Here is a 21752-nt window from a genome sequence, read left to right as displayed (position 1 = left end):
GCTGTTTGAACAGTGTTTTTCTAAAGAATATTATTTCCATAAACAGGATACTAGTACTGCACATAACATTGGCATATTATCAACCAAAATTGGCAGCAATTACAACCCCCAAAATTTAACCAACAAAAACAATCAAACTGCAATTGATAGAAATAGAAGAGCAAGAGAAAGAGAACCATCACAGATCAAAGCGAGCCAACTTAACATAGTTCCGGCTGGTTTAAGTGTGCCCTTGAACTATTATCCAAAATCAATGCTTGGAGCAACTCCAGATCCACAAACTCTGCCAGACACAGCCCCTAATCCTCATTTAAAAGAATCTCAAGAAACTTTTCAAGTGGGACATCACCTTGGAGAATATGCAAATGAAAATACCAAGAACAATGATGCGTCATCTTACTATCAGGGTGATAGCCGAATTAGAAAATTTGATTCCGATAGTGGAGAGTCCTTGAAAATCTACGATGTATACTATCAGGATATGAATGACCAGGAATTCTCGGATAGTTTAAATGAAAGCACAATGGAAAAGGACTCACTTGAACCCGAAGAGCTAGATGTCGATTCATTGGAATCAAATGAGAATGTGGTCCATCATGTGAGTGATATTTTTAAGAGGGATGCACGGCAGGATGATGGTAGTTTGTATGGGGACAAGAATGACGATGAGGAGGGTGGAGCCGATGATGGGGAAACGACGAAGAGCAACGACGAGGATGTGCAGAAATTTGTTGAGATTGAGAGAGTTCCAACATATTTGTATGGTATTCATCCAGCACGCACACCTGTAGTTGAGCGGCGAAATAGAAATAGGCACTCTGAAGAGGGTCAAAAAGTACCTGATGACAAGAAGTATTTAGAAGCAGCAGCAGTAATAGCAGCTGGTAGTAGTGAAGTGGATGCTAGAAGTCCAGAAGAGAAATCCGAAGAGGAATCGTTGGAATCAAAAGGAAGCACTTCGGAGGAGTCAAGTGTGACACAAATTGAAAATAAGACCAGCAGATTTAATGTACAACCTGACAAAGATGAAGAAACACCAATAAAATGTCCAGTACCTATGCAAAAATTGTCAAACGATGACCACTCAAATTCTTTGATAGTCGAAGGACAAAATGATACGAATCAGAAAGAAAATAGTTTAAAAACAAAAGGATCCAGTCAAAATGCCACCGAAAATCCTAAATCCAATGACTCTCAATTAAGCGCTGAAAGTCTTAAGGACTCTGGTGAAGATTCAACAGTTCAAAATAACACAAATTTGTCAGACAACGGAAAAGAAGTTAAAGATTCAAAAGAAAGTTCAAAGCAGTTTGAAGACTATAAGGGTAAGGATGAAAAAAGAGTAAGTCTCGAAATGGATGCTTTGATAAGCAATGATCTGGTAAAGTCAAATTCAAAAGGAAACATACCACTTTCTTCAGTGAAGACAGCGTCAGAAAAACTTATCAATTCTGAAAGAGGAGTTCAACCTCAAAAAACTGGAGATAACACTTTTCAAATAGAAGCAACAACATTTTTAGATCAAGAAAATCTTAGTTCGAAATCGACTTCAACGGGTAAGAACCTTACAGAAGAAAATGTACAAGCGGAGAATAAAAATGATTCAAAGTCTTCGAATCTCAATCAAACCAATAGTGATGTGAACAAATCTGAAGGTACATTAAACAAAGTTCCCTTGAAAATTGAAGATGACAATACTTTAAACATGCCAAATACTTTTAACGACCAAGTATTGGAGCAAACCTTAAGTGAACAAAATGTTTTGCACAAGGATTCTCATTTATCAGTTGATAGCACTAAAACAATTGATTTGATTGAGAAGAAGAAAGATGCTGTACAACAAGAACAGCAGATAGTTTCAGATACTTCTGCACTGGTTGAAAATAAAATGACAAAAATGACAAATAAAATAAATGAATCTGATAAAAACCTTTATGGAACTAAAGAAGAGCCTGTTTCTAACTTAAGCAAAGATAATTTGGAAAACATTTCAAAAATTCCTGAAGATCCCAAACCCAATCCAGATTTAAAGTTAGAAATAAGTGAAATTGATCAGAACAAGATTTTGAATCATGATCAAGAAATTGAGTCACAATTGCAAGAACTTCAAAACTTAAATGACCTTCAACAAGGTTCGAACACTGCAGACACTTCATCAGAGTCTTATTCAAGAAATAAAAGATCTGTGAATGCAGAAAATGAGAAGATTTCCCATCACGATGATAATAATAATTTAGAAGACCACACAAATAGTTCCATCAAATTGGAAGAAGATATCAAGAAATCCAAGAAAGAAGACGATGATGAATTACAAAAACCATCAATAAACAACGAAGCGCTCAAAAGTGATGTAGCCGAAACAATACCTTCTTATAAAGATGCAGAAGACGAAAATTCGCTAAGAAATACTTCAGGAAAAATAAACAAAGAAATGAATAATCCAAAAGAAGACATTTTGCTAACAGAAAATCTTCGTTTGAAATATGAAGATACTTCTTCAGAAAATGTTCAACAAGAAAGTTCTTATTTGGATAACAAGAGTGAGGACGTAAAAGATGAAAATTTAATTAAAGAAAAATCAATTTCCCATGAAGAGAAAGAAGTGGAAATAACGCCAAGTAGATCTAAAATTTGTAATGACACAGTAGTCGATGACCAGGTTTCTAAAGACGTCACTAAACTGGAAACATTTAAAAATACATCGAGTGAAGATACTAAAGAAAATAACGATAGTAAAATAGATAAAGAAAAATTCTCCGCAGAAATAAAAGATGATTTGAACTTAGTCCATAAAGAAGCTGAAGTCTTGAAAGAATCCCTAGATCAAACGATTTCTTACGGGCATAAAGAGGCCGCAGTCTTGAATAAACTTAAAACAAATATAGAAAAATCTTCCGAAGAAACAAAAGATGATTTGAATTTAGTCCATAAAGAAGCTGAAGTCTTGAATGAACCTCTAGAGCAATCGATTTGTAACGAAAAGCCCCAAAACAAAATTTCAAATCATGATCAGAACATCACTCTAGAAGAAGTTAACGTTATTAATACGAAAGAAACGAATTTGAAGCAAAACAAAATAGATAATGAAGATAAACCCGGACATGAAAAAACCAAACAGTCTTCGAATTTATCAGCCTTACAGCATAAGACTGCAGAAGAAGTGATAGACAATATTCAGCAAGAAAGTAATGGATCAAATGTAGCACCCGAAGATAAAAATGAAATCAAAAAGTTAAAAGATAATGGAGATCTTGACTCTTCACAAAATAAAGCTGGCTCAGACAGCCAAAAAGTTAACTTGGACAAAATGCTTATTAACAAACTTTCGAATAATAATCTTACAGAAAATCTGGAGACAGACGAAAATTCCGCAATGCAGAATTTGTCTTCAAAACCCCTAGAGTTCGTTGAAAGTTCAAATTCCAAAGACAGTATGGAAACCAAATTTTGTGAACCAATTGAAGAAACCATAGATAATGAATCTATTTCTCCTGAGTGTGCTGATTTAAACAAGCTTAAAGAAGCAAAATCAGATAGAAACTCTAGCGATACTACTTCAAGTGAACATTTTGATGCAAAAGAATCTAACAAAATCTCAAAGAATGAGAAGCTTGTTGAAGAACTTGCATCAGAAAACCACCAAGAATTTCTTCAGCCAAACGATCAACGACTTTCTTCGGAAATTGATTTGAAACCTGAGGGAAAACAAGAAACAGACGAAGTTACTAGAAAAGACCTAGACTACAAGGGTTTAGAGAGTGAGAAGTTTGAAGAACTTTCTTCAAGAAAGAAGGAAACACTTAAAGAGAACAACCCAAAAGAACACGAGGCAAGACTAGACACAGAATTCAAGACGTTAAATAATGAAAAACTGGAAGAGAATCAAACAATCGAGCAAACACCTTCTCAAAACATAAACACTGAAATAGAACCTAAGGCTTTAAAGGTCGATAATAAAGTTGATGAAGAAGCTGCTCCAAATAAGAAACTATCGGTTGAAGAAAACCAGCCAACTATAGAAGGACTTTCGATGGAAAAAATCGCAGAAGGGCATCTCAAGGATTATAAGAACAACAAACTCGATGAAGAAATCTCTTCTTCCGATAAAAAGCCAACAGTTGAGAAAGATCAGGCAACATTAGCTGAACTCTCTTCAGAAATTAAAGAAAACATCAAAACCACTGAAAAAGAACCAAAATCAGAAAGTCTCATTCAAAACAATATTGTTTCTTCAAATGAGAAAAAATCAAGATGTGAAGATCCACTTCCATTAACTCCATCAGATGTCATTGGCTTTGATGGTAGTAGTGCCGAAACTTCTGCAGATTTCTCAAGCATAGGAAAAGATTTGGAATTTTTCGAAGATACAATCAAGTATTTAAAAAATGCCACCGAGAATTTAGGAGAAATGGAAGATGTGTTTGAAACACAAAAGAATCCAATCCATGATGTTACAAAAAATGCTGATATCTTCAATAATTCCGCAGTGCTGATTCAAAGTGCTTTTAGAGGATATCAGGTTAGAAGACAATTAAAGAATATGGAAAATAAAGGTCAAAAGAATAGTGAAGTAGATAAAACAAATATCGATGCTGAAAATAAAACCAATGCAGCAGTAAAGATTCAAAGCGCTTATAGAGGTCATAGAGTTAGGAAAGAAAGAAGGGAAAAATTAAATGAGTCAACAAGTGAAGATCCAACAAATCTGCCTTCCTTACCTAAGGAAGATACAAGTTGTACACAATCTCCATCGAAGAATATGTTGGGAGGTAATATAGTTAAGAGTCAGATTCCGGTCGCTGTAATTCATCCAACAAAATATTCAAGCTCCACGGAAGATGAGCACTCCGAAAAAAATGCAGAATTAAGAACCGCGAATCAAAGATCACCAGTGAAACGGCTTAAAACCAACCAACCAACGTCGGTCAAAACCATACAAAAAAATGTGAAAACCTCTCCACAAAAAAAGGTACTACAGAAAAGGTCAATCGAAGGAAACGACCAAACTTTCATACGTGATAGCTTAGGAGAAACTGTTAAACTGGATCAAACCCAGATACTGGGCAGTAGAAAACTAGTCTCAGGTAGTAGTAGTTCAAGTGGTTATGGAAATAAATCCAACAAATTTAAAACCAAAACACCGTCAACGTCAGACTTACTTGATCGAACGAGAAGGCCAAGAAATGTTAGTGATCAATTTCAAAGGAAAGTCAAATCAGTTTCTATAAATGACAAGACACAAAGTCAAGAATCTTTTGATTTAGAAGCAATTAAAAAGGAACTATTATCAACGAAGTTCAAATCTCCTCCGCAATCTGGGAGCAAAAAGAAAAATACAAGAGTTAGAAGTGGAAAAAAGAGAAGTCCGATCAAACAATCAAAAGCCACCAAGATTCCTCAGAAGTCTCCAAGTAAAATAATCAATAGCAATACACAAACTAAACCAATTGAATTGATAAGTGGTCCCAACAAAGAATCAGAAGATCACACCGATAATAACAAAAATGTCGAAGAAATGGACCTTTCAAAGACGTTCAGTGTAGACCTCGATCAAAATTTGGATTCCGATGGAAATATCGAAATCAACAATGCCAAGAAGAAAACATTAAATAAAACTTACACAGTCAGATCTTCACTAAACGAGGTTGAACATTTTAATCCACCACCGTTACAAGTTGTTGAAGAAAAAACAGAGGAAGCTTCTGAGGATCTGTTTGACAGTTTAAAACAGGAAGTGGAGAAATTAAGGAGCAATGTCCAAGAAAAATCCGCTGTGACAATTCAGAAAACTTTCAGAGGATTCAGGACACGGAAAAACTTAAACAAGGATTTGAAGAGTATTCCGACTTCAAAAAAAGAACAAATAAGTTCCTCAGAATATGAAGAACCATTAGCCATAGCAGACATTTCAAAAGAAGTCGAAAATAACGAAGAAAATATTGTATCTTCAAAGGCAGAGAAAAAAGAAGACCAAGCAGCTACAACAATTCAAAAAGCATACAGAGGCTACAAAACAAGGAAAAACTATAAACCTTTCAACGAAAGAGGAACCAAACTCGAAACCACTTCAGATACCAAAGATACGAATAAACTTGAGGCTGAAACTGAAAAAGAAGCCACAAAACTTAATCTAAACAAATCAGCCGTTACAATTCAAAAGACGTTCCGAGGTTATCGGTCAAGAAAAAAACTTAAAACTACAAAAATAAGTAACGCCGAGAATAAAGACGAAGATTTAAAAAAGGAAGATACAAATTCAAAGACTCAAACGGGTGCTTCAAATAACGATGAAAAGGATAAAGAAAACTCGGATGTTTTCGAAAGCCTTCAAGATAGTATGAAGCAATATAAGAATTTGGTTCTTGATAAATCTGCCACAACTATTCAGAAACATTACAGGGGCTACAAAACAAGAAAAAACTACAAAACTTTCAACGAAAGAGGAACCAAACTCGAAAACACTTCAGATACCAAAGATACGAATAAACTTGAGGCTGAACCTGAAAAAGAAGCCAACAGTCCAATCAAGGGTGAAAAATCCACGAATCTTAATTTAAACAAATCTGCCGTAACAATTCAAAAGACGTTCCGAGGTTATCAATCAAGAAAACATCTTAAAGCTACACAAATAAGTAACGCCGACAATAAAGATGAAGATTTAATAAAGGAAGATACAAATTCAAAGACTGAAACTGATGCTTCAAACAACAACGATGAAAAGGATAAAGAAAACTCAGGTGTTTTCGAAAGCCTTCAAGATAGTATGAAGCAATATAAGAATTTGGTTCTTGATAAATCTGCCACGACTATTCAGAAACATTACAGGGGCTACAAAGTAAGGGAAGACCTTAAAAGAAAAGATATAAGAAGTAAAATAGGAAAAGATTCTCAAGGTAGTGAACAACAAGAGGAAGAAAATCATATAAACAATGAAAAAAAATTGGAAGAACCACATGAAGTCAGAACAGAACTTATTGAAGATACATTTAAAGAAAAAAGTCAAGCTTCTGAACCTAATGAATCGGCAACAATTATTCAGAAGAACTTCAGAGGATACATGACACGGCAGAATATCAAAAAGAAAGACATTAATTACCACGACAAACAAAAACAAGGTGCATTCGATAGTTTCGATGTGGATGCATTTCATGATGAGGCCTTACAAAAATCCGCAACGACAATTCAGAAGACATTTAGGGGCTACAAAACACGAAAAGATCTTCTAAGCAAGAAAATTCCAACAGAAAACACCCTGGAAAATGATGAAGAAAACCGAAATACATTAAAGGAAAATATGATTCAGCAGAAATCTGAAGACCATACGGAAGCTGGAAAATCTGCAGCTATTACGCAAGTTATAGCAGATCAAAATCTTATAAAACCAACTGTGATTGCAAACCTAGATACGGTTAAAGAAAGCCCAAATCATAGCCCAAAAAACCAAGAAGAAGAATCCTTGATTTTAAAGAAAAATGTTGGTACCACGGTGGGTTGTATATCATCATCGAAAGATGAGCTGAAAAGAATGTATTCTGAGCCCAATCAACCCAAAGAGGAAACAAAATCATCTTCAGCTGGAGCAGTCCTTGAAAATGCTGCTTCAATAATTCAAAAAGCTTATCGTGACTACAATGTAAAGAGGAACAACAATACAAAGAGTTATTCTAATGGAACTCATCGTGAAACAACTCCTAAAGAAGTTCTGGAAAACTCAGATGAATCAAGTATATTTATAGGACCAGATACTTCATTTGACTTATCAGATGTTGACAGTGTCGAAACCAAAAGTGAAAAAGCCTTCAACTATGATAAAATAAATTCTTCAGAAGCACCTACTCCAACAAACAATAGTGAAGATTGTCTAACGTCGACAATAACTATCAACATTCATTCCGAAGATAAAATTGTAGATAATGAATGTGTAAATACCCCACAGAAGCTCCGACTTAAGAGAAGTATAATTGAACCTACAGCTCCGCCATTAGATGAAATTCTTAAGGATGAAGAACCAGTAGTTAGTCCAAAACTTAAATGGTTTGTGGGTGATGAACCTATAATTCCGTCCAGTAGCAATACTTCAAAATCTTCTTCACCAGTTTCTTCTTCTTCTGTAGATCCTTTATTAGTTTCTACTTCTAGTAAATGTAATGATTTGAGTAGCATTGATGCATCTAATAATTCAGCTGTAGTTAGTACTAGTAGTTTGTTGCTTACTAATAATACTGAGGTACATGATAAAAACACTTTAAATAACAATTCTGGGATAGTTTCAGCAAATGAAGAAGAAGATTTAAAGAAAGACCAACAAAATTTGGAGAAATTAAATCGAAATGAAGAAATTTCGAACAAATTTGAAGTTGAAGATGAAACTGCTTCAAATGTTTCAAGAACCAACGACAAATTATCAAATCAATCTGATTCTAAGGAAAAAGAAGCAAAATCTGAGGAGAATAATGAAGACAAACAAGAAGACGACAAGGTAGTTGCCACAGATTTGTGTAAGAACTGTGCAGAGGGTATTCATGAAGGTGGAGTATGTTCGGAAAATTTAATTGATATTTCAAGTAAGTTAAAGATTTCTAAGATTGTATCTAATTTATTTATTTCATCTCAAGAACATATTTTAGAGAGTGATGATCAAATCAAACAATTTGTTTTGATGGAAGAGTTGAATAAAACAAAGTCCGCTAGTGAAATAACTGAACCTTCAGATATTTCTTCACAAGCTGTTGATTCTTCACACGTAACAATAACTGCTATTGATGCCAAAAGTGAAGAATCTAAGACGACAGATCCAGCTGGACAATTGAATTCTTCAAATGACTATCCTGCTATATCTCTTATACCACCATCATCAGAAGATGACACTTCTGGGAGGGAATCAAGTCTTGAGGTAAAAGCTAAGAATGTGGGTCATAAGGTGGAGGAAGAAAAAACTGACGAAGCAAAAGCAAAAGCAGAAACTGAAAGCTTTGATGTCGGTGATGTGAAAACTAAGGATGCTATTAATGCTTCAAAAGAAGATCAAAATAGATCTGTAGAAGAAGAACAAGTTCCGGAGATCGAAAAGACCGACACAAAACTCACTGAAACGAAAAAATTTTCAAAAGAAAATGTACTACAAGACAGTGAGAAATCGGTACTTTCTTCAGTCGAAATTGAAGGAAAAGACACAAACGTTGAAGAAACCGAAAAAGAAGATGCCTTTAAAACAAAACCTGGAGAAGAGTTTAAAATTGTAGAACATGGATTTGAAGATGATTTTAGTGATAGTAAAGATGTCAAAGAAGGTCCTGAACAAAAAGAATTGGAACTTAAAAAAGAGTCAATAGAAGAATCACAAAAATCGGATAAAAATATTGACAATGATGATGTACAACAATCTGCAAGTGAATCACAAAGTATTGAGAGCAAAGATAAATCTTCTCATGAATTAAATGAAGAAATCGAAAAACCAAATGATGATCAAGAGAAAAGTCTGGACAATAAAACTGAAATAAAAGACTTAGATACGCTTAAAACAGAGATACTACAAAATTCTGTTGACGAAGATACTAAGTTAAATGACTCTACATCTTTTGATAAAACTGACCACACAAATATTCCACAGATTCCTGAGCAAAATACAAATAAAGAAAATACTCAAAAAAGCGAAATTGAAATTAAACCAATAGGAAGTAACGAAGAAGCAAAGTCTGAATGTCCAAAGGAAGAAGTTGGAGGCAGCACTGTTGGACCTGTCACAAAGGTCTCCACAGAAGATGTCAAATCTGCTTCCGTTCTCACGAAAGAAGACACACAACATGATCAGCTACAAGAAGATATTGAAATTGCGGCAAAGCTTATCGAGAGCAGTCTTTCAGATCCCCAAGCAAAAATTCTTGAAAATGAAAATCATGACAAACTTGCCGATAAGACATTGTCCAAAGAGGAACAGGACGACCCAGATGCACGAGTCGAAGCAAAATTAGAAGAATTAATTGAAGAAAACAGCAAACCAGCTGATATCAGCAAAAACACAGTTGATCCGAAAGATCTTCCGACTGAAAATTCTTCGCAAGAAGTTGTTGAGGAACCATGTGTGAAAAAAGTCGTTCCTCCAACACCATACTTAGCCGCTTCAGACCAAGATGAGTCAGAACTTGAATCAACAACAACAAAAGCCGAATCCACTACCACCACACCTGGCTATGATGAGACCTCAGAGACTGATGGCTTAGATATACCACCTTCGAAGCCAGATGCTATCGATGTTATGACCGAAAAACTTCGCGAACCCGAAGAAATGGTGGCTCGAATGCGTCAGAGACGTGCTTCGGAGCACAAGATCTCAATTGATAGTATAACAGATCAGCAGGCAGTTTTTGAAGAACCAATTTGTGAACCCATCAAACCAATGGAAAAGATTCAGAAGTCCAGCTCGACAGAAGCCGAAGACGAGTTTGTGTTGCACAAGCTTCAGCGAGGTGATACTACCCGTGAGAGCAGTGCTCAAAGTGAGTCTGTCGTTTTTGGAGATTCTACATCTCAGTTGACCGAATCTGAAGACACTTTCAACGAGAACTTGGACCTTCATTCTCTTCATCGGATGAATACAATTGCAACAAATCGAAACTCTTTTAAGCCCCCTCATCTATTTAAGTCGGTTACCATCGACGATACAGTGAAGTATATCGATCCAGAAAAGTCGACCGAAGAAAGTGTAAGCAGTTTCTGCATGGATGATGCCTTATCAGAAGATGTCCGCAAAAAGATGATGGCCTATTCTGTTTCGGAAGCTGATTCGGACTACTACGATGTGGGAGACCAAACCACTCACCCCCATGATGACTTCAATATCAGTACGGCTTTGGATAATTTTCCATCAACTGACACCGACACGACGATTGTCTCGGCGGCAACTAAGATCCAAGCTGGCGCCCGTGGCTTTCTTACTCGACGGCGCATACGTCGTGCCAGTATGGGAACTAAGGCGTCCTTGACCGAAGACCGAAATGTATCATTTGGAAATGAGGCAATCGGTGAATCTCTCGATCAATTGGCAGAGGAAGAAGTTGGAAAGCGTCAATTCAATCGTCAAATTGGCGTTAATTCATTGCCCTCGGCCTTGGAACATTCCGATGAAATGCTATCGCCATCATCACTCGGCGAAGATAACCAAAGTGGTAAGCATTCTTCTTCAATTAAAATTGAACCAAATAGAATGACCACATCATTAGAGACCAATGACGTCAATGAATGGCTAGAGAAGCCAAAAGATGATTCATCCCAAATTGTATCTAATTTAGAGGCCACTGTGGCGCGACGTCTTACTTTGCAGCGTGGCGATGCTCTGCGAAACGATTCTACGCCAGACGATGAAAACGGTGGAGGTGGTGGTATTGGCAAACAGGTGGAATCAGCCAAAAATAGTCCCCCTGCTATGGGGACTATGTTGGTTCACGAGAAGACTATGGTAGAATCAACAACAACAACGACAACCAGAACAACAACTGAACGGAGGAATTATTCTGACGCAGGTAAGTTATGCATATATTTATTCTTCTTGGGCTTTTTTAATTTTTTAAATCAAAGAAATTTAAATGAATGAAAATTAACATTAGGAAGAAAGAAAATACAAATTGGCAAAGAAATTCAAAGCTATCGAATTGAAGGCACTGTTCCTTTTGAATGACGTACTTTTGTGTTAAACTATGAATGAAAGATTTCACGCTAATTAGTTTCTAAGTTTTAAGGGTTGCTATTTTTGAAAATAAATACAAAACAAGTTGTATTCTGACGTAACTGTCAAAAACGCAATTAGGATCGTTTTTTGCAGCCGTTTCCTTAAAAAGCAACTTGTTCAAAGATATTTAATTCTTTTTGAAATGCTTAAGTTTAAATTCGAAAAGGGTTGCTGACAAAATTATGGCTATTGCAACACTTCAAACAAAGAACCCATATTTTAGTAAGACAACTTTTGGCTTATGTTTATTAGTATCCACAGTGATGTGCTAAGAAGGACTTGATCGTTTGGCATACTGATCATCATTGGAAGCAGAGGGTTTCAAGGTGATTGCCTATGCTGACGACGTTGCAATATTCGTATCTGGGAAGCACCCCCAAGTTCTCTCGGAACTCCTACAAAATGCCTTAAACAGGCTAATAAAATGGGCTAAACAATGTGGATTGGACGTCAATCCACATAAAACAAAATTATTACTCTTTTCGAGAAGATATGAAATTCCTCAGATTATCCCACCCAAGATTAGAGGAATACTATTAAGCTTTTCCGACCAAACTAAATATTTAGGCCTCATTTTCGACAAAAAACTAAATTGGAGGGCAAATATTGATGAAAAAGTAAAAAATTGTAATGTATCTCTTTTTACTTGTAAAAAGGCCATAGGATCAAAATGGACCTTCTCCCCAAAATTAACCCACTGGCTATACACTTCGGTAATCAGACCGATACTCGTTTATGGAGCTGTCGTATGGTGGACCGCACTGGACAAGATGGTAAATCTAAATAAGCTCATCAAAGTCCAGCGGTCAGCAGGTATGTGCATCACAGGAGCACTTCGCTCAACACCAACCGCAGCACTGGAAGTGCTTTTAAACCTAACACCATTTGACATCTTCTCCAAAAAGGTGGCAGCCAACTCATGTGTAAGGCTTAGAGCCACCTCTCAATGGACCAGTAACAATACTGGACATACTACTATTCTAGACAGTTTCAGATCTATCCCAGATCGCTTAGACTATACCACCCCAAAAATGGTATTTAATAAAAACTTCCATGTGTCCATCCCTTCAATGATCCTCCTGGGAAGAAGAGAGACCCCTGGTTCAAAGGCCGATCACGGAGATGGAAGTGGTATCTTTTCGGAACAACTGAATCTTAGTCTATCCTATAGACTTCCCAATCAATGCAGTGTATTCCAGACAGAAGTAATGGCGATTAAAGAAGCACTATCCTGGCTCAAAGAAAACGTTATATCTTGTAAGGATATACGAATCTTCTCAGACAGCCAAGCCGCTCTTAAATCTCTCGTGTCTGTCTGCACAAACTCTCAAACAGTCCACGATTGTCGATCATCTCTGAATGAGATGACGGAACAGTTTAACATTCACCTCATTGGGTGCCGGGCCACAGAGACATTCCGGGAAATTGCAAAACCGATGAGCTCGCCAAAAACGGAACACTTCTGCCTTATGTTAGACAAAAACATAACATAGGAACACCACTTGCTACATGCAAATATCTTCTCAAGCAATATGCTCTAGAAACAACAAATGCTAGATGGTAACAGAGTACCACCTGCCTAGAAACCAAGCAAATATGGCCAAGTATTGACTTAAAACGGTCAAAAGGCTTGATATCACTGAGCAGACAATGTATAAGCTCTGCAATTGGAGTAATAACGGGACACTGCCTCATAGGAAGACATGCTCTGAGGCTAGTGGTCAACACAAATGACTTCTGTAGAAGCTGAATGGACGATTAGGAAGAGGAAACAGTCCAACACCTTCTATGTGCATGTCCAGCACTCTCCATTAGAAGGAATTACTTTCTCGGTAATCCCTTCTTCGATAACACCAGTGAACTGGCAACGATTGACACAAAACGTCTCTCTAAGTTCATTACTCTCCCATGAGTAACCTCATTAGTGGTATCACAATCGACCCTTGAGGTCTACGAGTGTCAATGACATCTGGACAGCCACTCCAACCTAACCTAACCTAACCTTGTCATACTGATTAAATTTGACATCTCTTATGAGCAGTATTAAGGATCTAAAATGTCAAAACAGTAGTCCTCTTGTATTGTCTTCAGGCTTATAAGGCTTCATTTGCAATTTGTGTGTATATTGCGTGTGATTTGTATCAATAGACAATTACTTACTTAAAGCAGTACTACAGTCCTGTGTGACCTAAGGCCTCGGCCAACAAACTTCACAACCTAGCTCAGTCTCAAGTTAGGTCATTTTTCTACTGTGCGCGCCACATGATCTTCCACCTTCAAATACTGTGCTGTCCTGTGGTTATGGATTCGAAGCATTGGTTTCCATGCGCTTAACGTGACCCAAAGGTGCTTTCATCCGCTTTTGACATAGTCCATGCTTCTGCACCGTATACCAGGACATAGATGATAAGGGTCTTATATAGGGACACTTTGGGTTCTCGAGAGAGGGCTTTACTACTCACTTGCTTTCTTAGCCCAAAGAAACAGGGGTTAGCAAGAGTTATTCTGAGTTTGATCTCAGCGCTGGTGTTGTTTTCTTTGTTCATAGCGGAGCTTATGTAGTTGAAGTCCTGAACTTCCTCAAAATTAAGTGTGTCTTTGGTGACGTTTTGACCGAGACGTCGCTGTTATAAGTCTTTTCTGGATGACACTATGTAGGTACTTTGTTGTGCCGTCATTGACAGCTAAACCGATTTTCCGGCTCTGCCTCTATACTCACGCTGAGTTATTCCGATTATGTCAATGTTATCGGCATATGCGAGTAATTAGACAAACTTTTAAATTATAGATGAAGAAATCACGTGATATGGCATCACCTTCTCCAAGGCCCGTTTTGGCATCGAAAGGTTCGGTAAAGTTGTTTGAAACCTTTATGAAGCAGCACTAATTTTCCATAATATGAAGATTTGATCGAATATCAACTTTCCTGGTCTGACGCGACATTGATAGGGACATATCAGGTTGTTGACGATAGGCCTTATTGCACTTTACAATACCCGTGTTTTGTTGGAAAATCTATTAACAGTATAGTAAGATTTTACACAAATAACAAGAACAATATCGGTAGTATGAATACTAGCGATAAAAGTTAAAGTAGAATCTTACTACGGATGAGTTTTTGGCATTTATAGGAGTCTCGTATTCACAAATTTTCACTTCAGAAGTTTCTTCTATCGTGCCACTGAAGGATCGCCATTCTTTGAAGGAGTCCCAATGAGAGGCTAGTCTTGCAGCTTTGGCCCGGTTGAAAAGTTTCCTGCATTCCTTCCTGACCGAGTTAAGCTCTGAGGCCTACCATTTAATTTCCTTTTTCCTCTTAAGTGTATAAGCGATTTCTAGCGATCTGTTCATAGCTGAGTAAGGTCATTGACTTTGTTGTCAAGTTTATTAGCGTAAGAGGAAGGACTAGATAGTCCAGGTTCTAGTAAACTCTGTGATAGTTCCCAGTCAGTTTTCCGATAGTTTCGAAAAGTCAATGTACTTGGGTTATCATCCACATTTATATTGAACTGGATATATCTATGATAAGAGAACGAGTGTTCTTTGGATACTTTCCAGTCCAAGATCATATGGTGTATACTATCTGAGACAAGAGTTATGTCTAAGACTTCTTGTCGAGTTTTAGTTATGAAGGTTGGTTCATTTCCAACATTACTTACTAAAAGGTTAGTACCAAGAATATAATCAAAAAGAGACTCACCTCTGTCGTTGATATTCGTACTGCCCCATACAGTATGATGAGCGTTAGCATCGCTCCGAATAATTAGGCGGATCCTTTGCCTTTCCGCTTCAGCGACGACTTTCTCCAGGGTTTTTCCAGGGAGAGGGCCAAGGTGGTCATGCCCAAGATACGCCGAAACCAGCCAGAAACTTCCTTTGGTTGTTTCCAGCCTAGCTACGAAGGTATCTTTGTCACTGAAACGATGGAGTAAAAATACATTAATGCTACGTTTCACTAGTATGCAAGATCTAGGTTCACCTTTATCTGTCACACAAAGTGTGTAGCACCCAGGAGTCCTAAGTCCTCGAACAACGGATCCCACAATCCATGGCTTTTGGATCAGGACAATGTCTTCCATGTTTCTCGCAGACGGAGAAGAAGTGAGGCCGAGGCCTTTATGGAGTGTTGGAGATTAATCTGTACTAACTGCAGCATTTTGGCTACAATGAGGCAGATCAACCTCCACCACGGTTTTGTTCTGAGTCTGAGGATGAACCCAAGAGTTCGTCCTCGCTCAGAAGGATCATGTTAAGGTCGTCCTCAGTCTCCATTAAGGATAAACTGTCTACGACTTTTGTAGATGGTAGAGTCGCTATTGGAGAGGACATGGGTGCATCGTCACCCTCTGTTAGGTGAGAAGACGACATCCCACGTCCACCAACCGCTAGTTCACCTTCGGTTGTTTTTGGAGGCTCGCTTTCCGCGTTAACCTCATCTTTTTTATAAATTCCAATTTTAATGGATTCGAAGTCATAGTTTATGCCGTCCTCGTTTAGTGCTAGAGGAGCCAAGGATTCTTTATTAAGTACCACAATGGCGCTCCTATAAAGACCCTTCACTTCCACTAGCTTGGCTATCTTCCAGTTATGCGAAGGGACGGGTTGCAAACTTTGCATATCTTGAAAATGTCCTCGATACGAGCAGGTTCGATCGGTATCCAAATGCGGGCTCTAGGTCTGCTAGGAATGTCTTCCACAGCGACAACCTCGAGCTTCGCACCTGGCCAAACTTCACCTAACCGGCTGACAGCAAACTTGTATAGGTCAACAACCCCCATCGCTTATGGAAGGAAGTGGTCCTGGAAGCTCCCTCAAAATGCTTAAAAAGCCACCCGAGAGCTTAACCTTGACCAACTGAAAACGATCAGCCGATGTTGTGCCATCATCATCGCTCCTGTCAATGACCGCAACCACGATGATGGGATTGAGGGGGGTACTGGTGTTGTGCACCCGAGGCCGTTTTGGTGTCGGTGCGGCCTCCTCAAGAGACCTTTCTGTTTTGGACGTAGAGTCCTTATTGTACCTTGTTGTAGCAAGTATGCTTTTAGCCCATTCGACGCTAGCGGTTGGCTGCGGTGTCCTTTCAGCCCCCGATGATGCACCAGAGGCCTTTAAGATTTTCACCGCTTGCCGCCTTTGTCTATAAAGGTTTTTTGAGAGTTTTCCATTTCTGGAAGTATTCTCATTTGTAGTGGTAGGGCCATTTTTCACAACCCTGCCACTACTGAAATTAGGTATCGCTACCTTTATATTCTCGTTGCAACCAACAGCAGAGGAGGGTCCACGGTTAGCCACTACACCCTTCTCTGTCTTGGCCGCAAGAGATACGACAGCAGGCTTTGACACCAAGCTGCCGCCCGGTCCTGAAGAGATACCGGTCTCACATGTGTTTTTGTTTTTGTTGTTTGTTTTGTTCATATTTGGTCCCACGAGACGCGAAGAAAAAAGGTCCATCTGCACAGAGATTCGCGTGTTCAGATAAGGCTAGTTAACCCGGAGGTCGCCAGGTATCCGGATACTCCGTTAGAGACTGGGCTATTTTTGAATTGGGCCCCCAGCCAGGCTGATCATCGGCACGGGTCGTTAAACACCTTAGATCCAGCCCAATAAAGATGAGAGGTGGTTGGGGAGGAAGAGAAAGGGTGAGGAGTCAGTTGATGTAAGGAAAAGATTGGGATTCGGTAACAGCAATTCAGCTAGGTTACCTAGAGTGAGAAGGAGCATAGGAGATAGGACGGCTGCTAGCTTTTTCGCCATTACAACGTGGGAGGTGGGATGGGAGTTGACAAAATAAACGTAGGTTGGTATGCCTTGTTTATGTGGGAATTGATGATGATTTTGGGAAGGTAGAGGGATAAGAACATCCTTTAGTTTCAGGCTTCATCTGGAGAAAATTCTCGATGATCATTGTTCTTACTCAGCTTCTACATCTCGACAAGTTCGGAGTAGAAGATTAAAGCTCTTAACATGTTTAAAATTTAAACGCAGTGCGAGCTTCAAGAAAATAACAGGCAGATCATCTTTTCAATTTTTATTCCTACAAACATTTTTTTATTCCGCAGACAATATTGAAGTTGGAGAGACAAAACATCTTTTTTAACGCTTAACGAAATACATTCATGACAAACAGTTTATAGAAATTAGTCACTAGGGCCTAGTAACTTGAAGCTCTCAAAAGATTAATGGTCGAAATAATATTGGAAAAAGGACTTCTCATTTCGTTTGCTGATTTGTCTTGCTTAAAAGCTTGGTAGGTTTTTGTGGTTTGTTAAAAAAGTTCTTCGTTGAATTATTCTAAAAACATAAAAGTTACCAACAATATTTTGCAATATCTATGTACTTTGATTTCAAAATCAATTTATGTTAGAGATTTTTAAAACCAATTTTTACCAATTTGAGTTGCATTTCTCGAAACTTTGTATTTTTTATATTAACAAATACAAATTGCACGAATGAACATCAATTTTAACCAAATCAACGTACTTTTTTTGTAGATTTTATTTTTTTATAAAAAAACGGACTGTTAAATAAAATATTTACTAAATGTTGAAAACAATATTTTCTGTGATATAAAATTACTTTAAAGCCAATATTTTTCATTTTTAAAAAGATATTTGAGTCGTCAATCAATTTTTACCAACTTTTCTTAATTTTTTGTAGGTTTTTGTTTTTTGTAAGAAACCTGTCAATTCCATTTTTCTTTAATTTTTTCTGAATGTTGACAACAATGTTTCATATAAATTAAAATTAGTTGGAAGCCATAATCTCAAATTTTTGAAAACATATTTGAATTGAAAATCAATTTTTATCAACTTTTATTAACTTTTTTTTATTTTTGTATTTTTTTTTAAAAAAACTGACGCTTCAATTTTTCTCAAAATTTAAATAAATGTTGACAACAATATTTTTAAAAGGCGAAATTGGTTTATAGCCAATATCTCAAAATTTTGAAAAGAAATTTGAGTAGAAAATCAAATTTTTAATAATTTTTCTTTTGTATGTTTTTTCTTATAAAAAAACCTGTCAATTCGATTTTTCAAAATATAATAAGATGCCAAAAACGTTATTCTTTGCTATTGATTCGTGAGATATTTTGACTTAACCAAAATGTTCTCCTTTTTTAACTTCCCATAGGAAGTTATTGTAATGGGTCCAATTTGTCAAATTGAAAATTTTGACATTTCTCGACGTTTCAAGGTCCCTAGAGTCGAAATAAAATATTTTTAGAAAGATGTATGTGCGTGCGTGCGTACGTACGTTCGTACGTCCATACGTTCGCGACGTTTTTTTCGTCGTCCATAGCTCAAGAACCAGAAGAGATATCAATTTCAAATAAATTTTGTTATACATATAATAAAGCAGAAAGATGCAGAAAGGGTTTTTTTTACCATAGCAGTTAGAAAAAAATTAGAAAATTTTGGTTAACCCTAAATATCTTACGAACCAAAAACGCTAGACACTTGAATTAAATTTTATATAGAATATTGTAACGTGATTCCAAAGAAGTATATTTTTTGAAAAAAAATCCATTTAAGGGTTCTTATAAATCAAAAAAAAAAATTTTTAAATTGTAACCTCCAAAATTTTACGACTAAAATATGATTTCATCTCCAAAACAATTTTTTTCAACGAAAAATAATGTTTTTGACATCTGATAAAATTTTGAGGAAAATCGAATTGACAGTTTTTTTTTATAAAAAATAAAAATCTAAAAAAAAAACATTACTCAAAGTTAGTAAAAATTGAATATCGACTCAAATATCTTTTCAAAAACTTGAAATTTAGGCTTCGATCTTATTTTAACTTATAAGAATTATTGTTTTCAACATTCTGAAAAATGTTGAGAAAAATCAAATTGACAGTTTAATTTACAAAAAATAAAAACCTAAACAAAAATTTACAAAAGTTGGTAAAAATTGATTTTCGACTCAAATAGCTATTCAAAAATTAAAAATATTGTCTTCAAACTTATTTTATTTCACAGAAAATATTGTTTTCGATATTCAGTAATTTTTATATAAAAATCCAACAGTCCGCTTTTCATAAAAAATAAAATCTACAAAAAATAGTATCCAAATTTGGTAAACATTGATACGAGTACATATTGACAAACTTTTAAGCAAGACAAATCGACAGACGGAATGGGAAGTTATCAGTGTGGGTCGCATCCCAGCCTTTTTTTTAAATTGCTCTGGTAAAAAAAAACCACCCACTCAAATTTTTTGGGAGTGCTTTTTGCATCTTTCTACTTTATTATCTGCATAACAAAATTTATTTGAAGTCTATGTCTCTACTAATTTTTGAGCTATGGACGACTAAAAAGACTTCTTTTATTTTGACTCCAAGGAACTTGAAACGTCGAGAAATGTCAAAATTTCAATTAGACAAATAGGCCCGATTACAATAACTTCCTATGGAAAGTTAATAAACTTTAAAGTCAAACGTCACAAGCTTAAAGATGTGATTTGAACAATCTCTTCAATCTTACAAACTTAAACATATCGTCATCGACATGCCGAGTCTTTTTTCCGTTTACTATTCTTTAATTTTAAAAAATGAGTGTAACCTAACCAATTCTATGTACCGTTGTTGTCTTCTTAAAAGCTCAACAAGTAAAACAAAAATAATTACAACCTTAAAAAATTATTTACTAAAGGACATTCGTTCAAGGACTACTTATTCAAAATAAATTGACCATATTCGTATACAAATAATTAATTATAGTAACGTTTTTTTTTTCTAAATCTTTTCAGCCTTAACCAACAAGAAGGACAAAATGAAATGGTTTGCTCTGCGTCAAAATTCAATGCCTGTTCAAATTGACTCTGAAGTATTTCGCGTTTTGCCCAAGCACATGCGGAAGCGGATCAAGAGCGCCGAAAGCGAGAAACCAAAACGTATCCGTCTTCCCCGAGACTAATGGGCGACATTACATTGAGATTTATCGTACCATAAAATTCATAAATTTTGTAAACGTTCAAAAACCAAACAAAACAAATAAACAAAGAAGCATTTTCATCGTTTTCTAAACAAACAAAAGGAGAAGAAAATAGAATAAGAAAATAATTCACACCACAGCCTTCATTAAAAAAAAAAATAAATTAAAATTTAAATTTAATTAAAAAAAGAAATTCTTACTTTTCCTTCATTACTTGAAATGCACTGCACAAATACAGTGAGAGTGAGAGAGAAGGAATATATGTATTTCACTTTTTAATTGATTTCCTATAATTGATGAGGTTTCGTATTAATCGAAGTGCTATAAAATTTATAGTAATTTTTGCACATCTGAATTTTTGGCATTTTTTCAAAACAAAATTGTTTGGCATTTGCTGACCACCTCCACCGCCGCTGATCATAATGACGCACGGTGTGTTTATTTTGACCACAAATTAAGACGACTGAGGGTGCTTTCGATGCGGATAAATATCATCCCTGCACACGTTTTAATATTATGGATTGTTATTAATTTTCTCGCTGCTCCGACAGTTCCTATAAAACAAACTTCTGTCCACAAATCGCGGTGACACGAGTTGAATTTTTGAATGTCTCTATAAATGCCCCAAAATTCAGCTCTGCTGTCATTCATAATTTTCGTCTTTTCGCTATGGAACTTGTGACTGTAAACTTTTGAATAAGTTCGAAGATCACTTGCTTCATAACTACTTGTTTGTGTTTTTGTTGGAATTTTTTGAAAACGAGGAAATTGTTTTGAGCTTATTTAGAGCTCTTGGATGACGCACTTGGCGACCGAATCTACGCATGAATTGTATTTTATTTGTGCAGAACAAATTCTCAATTCTCATTGACGTTGATATGTGCATTTTTATGGAAACCAATTGAATTTTTTTGACGTCTTTGCATGCTTAATTTATTTTTGTTTTATTGACTTAAATTTTTTTGTTTTTGGTTTTTCTTTTTATCCCCGTCAATGAGAAAAATCTACTTAATTTTTGATGATGGCTTTTCAACATTCTTTACATTTTTAGGAAAAAAAGAAATCTTAACATTATCGAATTGAAATTAC

At 36.3% G+C, this 21752-nt stretch overlaps 1 protein-coding gene across 2 annotated transcripts in view; it reads left to right on the top strand.

Annotated features, from left to right (window-relative positions):
• Positions 1–20795, top strand: part of LOC129949423 (MATH and LRR domain-containing protein PFE0570w) — a 31969-nt gene extending 11174 nt beyond the window's left edge. Inside the window, exons 3-5 of one of the 2 annotated variants that reach the window (XM_056060887.1) lie at positions 47–8564; positions 8628–11519; positions 20479–20795. In XM_056060887.1, coding sequence (XP_055916862.1) covers positions 47–8564; positions 8628–11519; positions 20479–20645 — 11577 coding nt within the window. In that variant the 3' untranslated portion in view covers positions 20646–20795. Of the gene's footprint in view, positions 1–46; positions 8565–8615; positions 11520–20478 lie in introns of both variants that reach the window. The other variant, XM_056060879.1, reaches the window with a different exon arrangement.
• The last annotated feature ends 957 nt before the right edge of the window (positions 20796–21752 follow it).

This window comes from Eupeodes corollae, chromosome 1 (assembly GCF_945859685.1).
Source record: "Eupeodes corollae chromosome 1, idEupCoro1.1, whole genome shotgun sequence".
Taxonomy (NCBI): domain Eukaryota; kingdom Metazoa; phylum Arthropoda; class Insecta; order Diptera; family Syrphidae; genus Eupeodes; species Eupeodes corollae.
This window is presented reverse-complemented; position numbering and strand designations above follow the sequence as displayed.